The sequence below is a fragment of the Palaemon carinicauda genome, chromosome 8 (assembly GCF_036898095.1).
Source record: "Palaemon carinicauda isolate YSFRI2023 chromosome 8, ASM3689809v2, whole genome shotgun sequence".
In the NCBI taxonomy this organism is placed as follows: domain Eukaryota; kingdom Metazoa; phylum Arthropoda; class Malacostraca; order Decapoda; family Palaemonidae; genus Palaemon; species Palaemon carinicauda.
In genome coordinates this window covers 3,643,740-3,652,576 of record NC_090732.1, presented here as the reverse complement: position 1 = coordinate 3,652,576, position 8,837 = coordinate 3,643,740, and the positions used below count along the sequence as shown (strand labels likewise).

Below are 8,837 nucleotides of genomic sequence, written 5' to 3'. Positions count from 1 at the left end.
GATTTTGTTTATAGGGAGAGCAATGAATGACACTCATTTGTTATTTTGATTTGTATTGTTTTTGCTTTGTCTTGTTTTGATTATATTCTGTTCTCCTTAACCTAGCTGATGTTCTTTCAAGATATATACTGTATAACCTTTCCCCAAAAAATTGTCATTTGTAATACACTCCTCTTTGGTTGTTGTTCAACAGTAATGTGCCTTTTTACAACTGATTATCTCACTTTAGTGTTGTATGTATGTATTTATGTACAGAAAATTGTAATTCTCAATCTCACAACTTTGCGTAGAATAGTTTCTTGCACGATTATCTTGTTCTTGTTAAAAGGAATAGTCTCAGATGTGATTCCATCTCCAAAAACAGGTACATATTGTATGATGTTAAAAACTTCTGAGAATATGCATGCACTCTGCAATTTAATGTTTTTTTTCATGAATTCATTCACAGCATTCCCTGAGCAGAGGGTTGATTAGAAGAAAACTTCAAATGTCACTTAGTGTATAAAGCAGTTTTTTTATTTTGAATACAATCCTGGTGTTTTCTGTCTTCAAGTATCACATGAGATAAAGTGAAAACGACCAGTTCCTGTAGATATATACCTTATAATTCCCATTTCTCTCCCCTCGCATCTTGTGGACAACTTGTGATCACAACCGAATTCATCAATCAGCATGCATGATAGTCTATCTTCTTCCAGTATGCATGGTGCCTCATCCTCTCGGTCCTGTTCTCCCAGGTACAATGACCATATCCAAAAGAGGCTATCTGTCTGCTTCATTGTGTCATCTAGGGTGACATCTAGAAAAGATGCTTCAGATTTTGCCATATGCTAAGCATACATTAAGCTGTATGCCTTTTTGGATATGCCCACTGCATTTACTCCAATGCTGCACCATGAACACGTTAGCTGGCCAAATGTTTGGCTAACAAAATAACGTGTAGTGCTTCACAACAATTCAGCATCCCTCATCCCTATGCAGTACTGAAGGCAGTTACTGTATACAATACCTATACAGTGTAGGCTCGAGAGAATCATATTACCGTGACTTTTATCCTCTGCATTTTTTTACTAATTTCCATTCATTCTTCTTTTCATAAATTGAAATTTTATCTGATGTGATTTTTGATTTTACAGCCTGCATGATCGTGCCTTTGGTCCTGAATTCTACCCTTCCAGGTATATTCTGTGTTTCTGCTGTACTGTACATGTCATAGTAAAAGTAAAAAAAAAAATGTTATTTCATGTAGTGACAGCAGTAATAACATGTACAATCTCAGAAGCATATACTGTGTGTGTAATTTTTAAATGTAACCAATTCCTGAAAAACATCGTGTGTATTTAGGTAAACTGTATTTAGGCAGTTTACGTATTTCCATTTACTGTACCGTAGTTCCATGTACTCGTGTAAGTCATGTTTATCATGGAGAAATCTTTGGTTGTAGCTAAATGTAGTTACAAGAGAGGCTTTAGAAGGGAAATTGATTACTTTCTGTTTAGACTACTATTCTTAGAACAATATTTCATGCCATATTAAAGTAGAAAAAAACTAGTTTAATAATGTTGCGGTTTCCCTTATCCTCAGCAGAATTTGTATTGGGAGTAAGTGATTTAGCTGGTTTAAGTAATGTAGCCTAGTGTTAGAATTTGATAATTCATTTTACATATTAGTACATAATCAAGTAGCTCTGACGTGTGCTAGCACTTTCCGAAGGTGGAGATGTCTTAGGAATTGGCAAGTGTACTGGAATAAATCTATTTTAACGCAATGTATTTTGACGCAATGCAGCCAAGACATTCTGCATGTGTTAAAAGACATGTGAAAGTTAATAATGATTAATCAAATTGTAGATATCATCTTACTCATGTGCTATTTTCTTCCTCAGCCACTTGCTAGAGAAGAACTCGGATGGAATCATAAAGGCAGCAAAGCAAGGTGACCTTAAGTTGGTGAGTAGATATTAATTTTTCTTTTTTGTATAAATATTTTAGGTTATATTAAGAGATGGTGGGAGGTATATGCCATGAAGACACATCACTACTATGTGATACATGATTGCTATTACCACAAATTCGAGATATTGATGCTAGCCAGCCCAGCATTAAACCCTTTATTATTATTGTTATTATTGCTAGCTAAGCTACAACCCTAGTTTGAAAAGCAGGCTACAAGGAAAAATAGCTGATTGGGGAAAAGAAATAAGGAATTAAATAAACTACCAGAGAAGTAATGAACAATTAAAATATTTTAAGAACAGTAACAACATTAAATACATCTTTCATATATAAACTATAGATACTTTTAAAAAAACAAGAGCAAGAGAAATAATAGAATAGTGTGCCTGAGTGTACCCTCATTTGGCGATACTATACCATAACATATATAGACATGTATTTATATTGATAGACGATGAAATATACACATTCTGAGGAGTATTGAGTTGATGATTGGACTCCTCTTTTTTTAGCAGGAAATAGCTTAAAAATTACATTTATATTTTTTGGGAAAGGAACTTCAGTTGGCAAAGCCTCCTAGATTTGTGGTGGTTGTTCAAATGGCCATTGGTTGGAAAGGTTAACATGGATTCATTGATATTGCTGATTGGTTGAAAAAAAGCAAGTATGCTTTTTTATCATTTCACTTACTTCCTGGCTATTATAGAAAAACGTAGATAGGCGTTTTGAAATTAAAAAGTAAGAGAAAGACTGCAGAGTTAGTCCATAGCCACTGCAAATAGTGGCTGTGAAATTAAAGGGGGTCAGATATCATATCTTCAAACAACAAACAAATCTTGGAATCTTGAAAATTCTTCTATGATCAACTTTCATTTTTGTCACCAAACCTTCAATTACAGTATTCTTTAAGCTGGAAAAATAACACATTTGTGGTTTCACTTTGGAAAGTTTATCAGATTTTTAATGTTGCCAGGGATCATTATTGTTTCCCAACTGATATGCTTTTGCATCTTATACCATTGTAGTCTGATGTTACTCTTCTACAATTTATAGTGACATTGTGCATATAGCTTCTATGTGAGAGATCGCTGTGTATAAACCAAGAACAATGAATGTTTTTTTCCATAACAGATTTTGTTAGATAAAATTTAAAAACAATATCCAGGATAAATGGTTGATTTGTTGATTTTCCAAATTTATGGTACTTTCACTAATGACAAAAGTTTTCCATTGGCTTTCAGACAAGTTAAAATGTTGCCTTTGACAGTCCAAAAGACTATTCAAAAGCTAAATGTATAGTTTATGCACAAGTGGTGATGTACATGACAGATTTGGCATACATAAAAATGAATGTAATCATGTATTTTCTGTTTTTTGTTAGTTCTAAGTAATAGATGAAAGTAGGTTGAATCTAAAACATTATTCAAATACATTTTTTTCTCTTTGTACTAGCTAAAAGACCTCCATGCACAAGGATACTCGCTCCTGTCAATCGACGCCCATGGACAAACAGCTCTTCACTTTGGTGCGCGCCATGGCCACAAGGACATAGTGCGATATCTCATTGCCTCTGCTCCACCTTCTATCTTGGATATGGTAGACACAGAAAAGTAAGTTCATCGGATTGTTTTGCAAACCAAATGCTTAAGGTAGTTGGAAGTTCTTAACTTATACTGTATATATAATTTTTCCCCCCTTATTGTATTGCATGAAGATTATATGGATCCTAAATCTGATAATGTGAATGAAAAGTTTTGTACTACAAGGCTCGATTTCTCCCTCTCCTACTCCTTTGTCTTAGACCAAAGGTTTGATTCGTAGGATAGCTATTCAATTGCTGGGTCTCCAAGCATGGATATCTAACTTGATCATCATCTTATCGTAATCTATTCCTGTTTCATATCAGACTATATACATTTCCTAAGGTCTTGACAACATGGCTTGAGCATAGTGGTATGGATCCAGGACATTATATTAAACATATGGGCAGACCTTATCGTCTTCTTTTATGAAAATGCCATGGCTTCTCATGCACTTCCATCCCCAGCCATGGTGTCTCAAATCTTTGCATCTGAAGCCATTTCTTCAAATGTGTCATATAAATTCTCCTAAGATTTTGGGCAAATTTTATAACAAATCTCAAGTTCTCTGTTTCAGACAGGAATAGGCGAGGATTGCCTTAAGGGGAAGGGCATGCATCAAATCAATAAACCTGCTTTTGGGAATCCAAATATTCGTACTTGGAGTAGTAGCATGTTAAAAGAAGCAAATGTGGGTGCAAGTGCATCATCAGCTGATTCTCATCCAACTATCTCAGATCTTTATCAAGCTTGTGTTTCGGCTATTTTAAAAGAACTTGGGCATATTGTTTCTTTTTTGGGAAGCTGGCAATTTTCCTGATAAGAAAGGAATTACCCAAGTTACCATAATTTGCAGCTAATGATGATCCTCTAACTTTGTTATTACTATTATTATAAAAAATAATAATCCTGACAAAGTTGAGTTTGGGTCAGATAATGATTTAGACCAAGAATAAGGGAATGGCCTTACTCGAGGGTCCCCACTGAGGGCAATTTAGTGCCTTCGGGGAGGCATTATTTTGGGTGTTACCTTTCAGAATCAGAAAATTCATATGATTGGGAAGGGTACATTTATTTTCATTCTTTTATTGAATGAGATTTATAGAAAGTATCTGGAAAGGATGAAACAAGTAAGACCTCAAAAAGTTTACTCTTCAATGTGCGATCACATCCTGAATTCACTTCACACCAAGTTTCAACCTCAGTTTTCACATATTCTGACTCGAAAAATGGACAGAATCTTGAAGTCAGTTGATGAGAAACAAGTCTTGGCTCATTCTCATTTAGCGTTAACATCCTCATAGGTAAAATGTATATAGAAATGAACAGTTACTTGATTTGGTAGCATTCTCAGAACAAGTTCATTTATTGGAATGGATAGTTGAAACAATGGAGAGAAAGTCCTTGAATTCAGATTGGTCCTTGTGGCAAACTAGAAAGGTTCTAGCATGGAGTATGCTTCGGGAAGAATTTGACATAATTTGCTGATTTTGTTTTGGGGTAACTTTTAAGGTCTAATAATCCTTTGCAGGTCATCCTGATCTAAAATTAGTTCCTCATATTTTATTCGTTTAGACTGTACTCTTTTTATTATTTCATAGAAGCTGCAAGTTATCTACATATTTTGTCCACAAGAGAACATCCAACCTGTTCATTCATTAATTATGTTTGCGATATTCAAAAGCACTATAATATCCTCTGCAGTCTTGGTTCCCATTCCAAATTCAGAAAAGGCAAATAAAATTGTCGAACAATTTTCATATAGAACACCTATTCATGCCATGAAACTGTTTTGCATGGTCCAGCTTTCTTTTTATCACCTCGGTCTTGTTGCAATAAAGCTGACAGTTAGAAATATTTCCATTGCAGTACCCAAAATTAATTAGTATGAAAGGTGCTTTGAAAACAAGGATATAGTCTAAATCGAAGCCTCTGAGGCGAGTACAAACTAACAGACTAAATCGCTAAACTTTAATTCGCTATTCTTTAAATCGCTATTCTTCGTAGGTCCAAATTGGACTTGCAAGCAAATAAATACCATAGTAAAAATTAATGATAACACTAAAAGGCCATAAAACGTAAGTGATATAACTTAGATGACAGAGTACCAGATGGGCAAAATTAACTAGAATATTTACCGAAGCGAACATAACCCAAAATGGCTGCCGATAACTCGGCAGGACAATCGCTTCCAAAACTAAAAACCACCATATTGGAAACAGAACAAATGCCCGGTACTGTCAAAAGCTGCCAAAACAACCTATGGTACTTAACATTGGTAAGGGTGAAGTATCAACGTCAGTCATGTTGAATTAACGACAATCACTTCGAAAAACACTGGGCAAAACACTTATCAACTTTGCTGGCAAGTCCAAAACAGAAGGATGACCTGGTGAGCGCGAGTGGTAGGTGTCGGTAGGGTAACCCAACTGTATTCTCTAGGGCCTGTCACGGCCCTCCCCCTTTGATGAAGGGATTATCTAAATGGAAGACAGCCTGTGAATAGTGTTTTACAAACGCCCTTTTTAGATATACGACACCAACAAGGTGCTCGCGCGAGGGTTGTAACCTCTGCATTCCATGCTTTTAATTTTCTCTGGTATATTTGGAAGATTTATATCAGAAAAAGTACAAAGAAGGACTTTTTCGCCGGCTGTCACAGGTCTCTCCCCAGAAATAGATTTTTCCTTCGTCAAAATCCCTTTTTTATGCATAGGTCTTTGCCAGTATCCTTCACCTGTAATAACTAAACGAGATAAAGGATTACAAGAGTTAGAAATCATTTGAAACTGTATAAAGAAAATATCCTAAAAAAAACTAGAAAAGTGCTAATTATGTTTTCCCTCTTTGATAACAGGATGTGACACTCAAATAGACACCCGCTATTATTAGGTAGAGGAGTTCTCTTTTTTTTTTTTTTAAATAGCCAACCTTAAATTGGTAACTCAGATATTTTTACCCACCTGCTGTTTTACACTGATTCTTATGACATAATAGGATGTTAATGCTAGATTGTATAGATGATTGCTGTTATCTTCCTTTTAATAGTCCAGAAATATATATTTAGAATTTAAGAAACTGCCCATATTGTTGTTCTTACCTGGCAGCATCAATCAATAAGTCCCACCTGATGTGTCTTCCACATCAAAAAATAAGAAAAAATAAGTAAAATTGTATTTTTTAAAGCTACAACCTATCTGATGGAAAGTAGATTAATCAGTGTATAATCAGATTATATGAAGGGTCAACTAATTGCAATGATAAGCAGTAATACTGAAAAGTAGATTTTGATGTGGAATATTCTTTCATTAAACATTGAATCATTTATTTATATTTTATCATAGTATTTGTACGTACATCCTTCTATTGTTGAATATTTTGTGATATATAGAAGGTTTTAATATGCCTCATGATTAGATTGCAGTACAATATTATCACATTGCTATTAATCAACCTAAATACTGATAATTTTTTTTAAATCCTCTGAAGTACTCTTTTTAAGCACTGTATAAAATCAGTAATTGAATAATTAGGTTGTGTGAGTTTGTTTGTACAGTACAAGGTTATGCTCAAAATTTTCTTGGATTTCACAGGTAAGGAATTTCTTGAGTTTTAAATCCTGAAACCCCTTCATATTTAAAAGTTTATTTCAAAGGTACATTTTTTTGTTTTTTGCAGAGGACAGACAGCACTACACCAGGCTGCACATAATCGGCGGCGTACAGTATGCTGTATGTTGGTAGCAGCGGGCGCTTCTCTCACCATTAGGGACCTGCAAGGCAACACTCCAAGGGCCTTGGCTCAACGTGCTGACGACCAAGAGTTGGCAGCTTATCTCGAGAGTAAGTGCCAGTTAATGGGCCTTGGAGCATCCATGCCTGAGGGAGAGGATCGGTCATCCCTTCCCTGCCATGCCTCCTATTCCCACTCACTCAGGGGTGCACGTCACCACGCACTAGCAAAGAGACTTCGAGTAGAAAGGCTAATATAGCACATGCATTATTTTATTGCACAGTGTGAGGTAGTTCTTTAAACCTTCACACAGTTTTGTGAGCTTTTAATTTTTTAACAAGGCCAAACAGGCCAGTAGCCATAGAGATAAAGCTCATGTTGCACTTACGGTCATTGTTAGAAAATGCATCTACGTTAACCATTATGCTCACTGCATAGCTATTACATATTTTGATGAATTTCTTGCATTTTAATAACATTTACTAAATATTCTACATGACATACTTTTATACATATTTAGTGAGTGTGTTTTAAGGTGTAAGTAAGTAGAGAGGTTATTGATTGATGTGTTTGCATTACTCTATAATGACAGTCTGAGTTACGTGCACCGTCCTCGTGGTGGGAGTATTTTTAACCACACGAGCCATGGACTATTTTTGTGAAGGACGAGAGGCCTTTCTAAGTTTATAAACATTGTTTTTAGGCAAACTATTAAGTGTTGTCTTCCATAAGTGCCCCTGAAGTCTTATGTTACTTGATGGAGATCATTTATCAGACCTTGAAGTAGAGAAATTTGTGTGAATGAAATACTGAGTTCTTGGTCATTTAGGTTGATTTAATACCCCATGAAGACAGATGTGCATGCTTGTTTCATAACCTTGCCTGAGCACTATTGGAATGCCATTTAGTCTTCTGATAAATGCAACTAACATAAGAATATGAAATAAATAGTATTCTTAAAGTAACAGGGTGAAGCCTTCCATTGACGGGGCTCAAACAATATTTGATTTTACTAATTTTTTAGATGTATAATGATTGAATTAGTAATTTTTTGGGTGTTATATAATAGGATATAAGTGATGACGGAAGGGAAGAATACTTCTCATTTTTAATAGTTAATTAGACTTGTTTGCCTTTATTAATATTGCAGACTTCATAATTTTTTCAAAGATAGTCAATAATACTTACACTTCCTTCTCCCAATTTATCAATTGACAGGAAAGTGGACTTCCTTGTTAACTTCTTGTTTGGTATTTTTTATTATACTTTTTCTGTGGACTCCATTATTTTATTGCTTTTTCAGGCCAAGAGAAATTCAGTCAGCCCAACAGTAGTAATCTGAATTACGTTGACTAAAGTGCCAACAAAAATTAACAAAACCTTCCTTAATTAATGGTGGGTGGTACCTGGTATTCCAGGTTCCATGTATCTTGTATACAGAGAGATAGTTGTAGTCATGCAGTTTTACAGTATAGCTATAATGTCAATGAATCACAAATTGCACAACTGCTTTGCCAGTTTAGTTTCACAAGCTAACTGATTACGTGTAGAGGTATATTATTATTATTAT

At 35.0% G+C, this 8,837-nt stretch overlaps 1 protein-coding gene across 1 annotated transcript in view; it reads left to right on the top strand.

Moving 5' to 3' along the window:
- Positions 1–8,837, top strand: part of rdgA (retinal degeneration A) — a 390,177-nt gene that overhangs the window by 377,651 nt on the left and 3,689 nt on the right. Inside the window, 6 exon segments of the mRNA XM_068377671.1 lie at positions 672–737; positions 1,137–1,178; positions 1,886–1,949; positions 3,408–3,565; positions 7,214–7,377; positions 8,571–8,662. Coding sequence (XP_068233772.1) covers positions 672–737; positions 1,137–1,178; positions 1,886–1,949; positions 3,408–3,565; positions 7,214–7,377; positions 8,571–8,623 — 547 coding nt within the window. The 3' untranslated portion in view covers positions 8,624–8,662.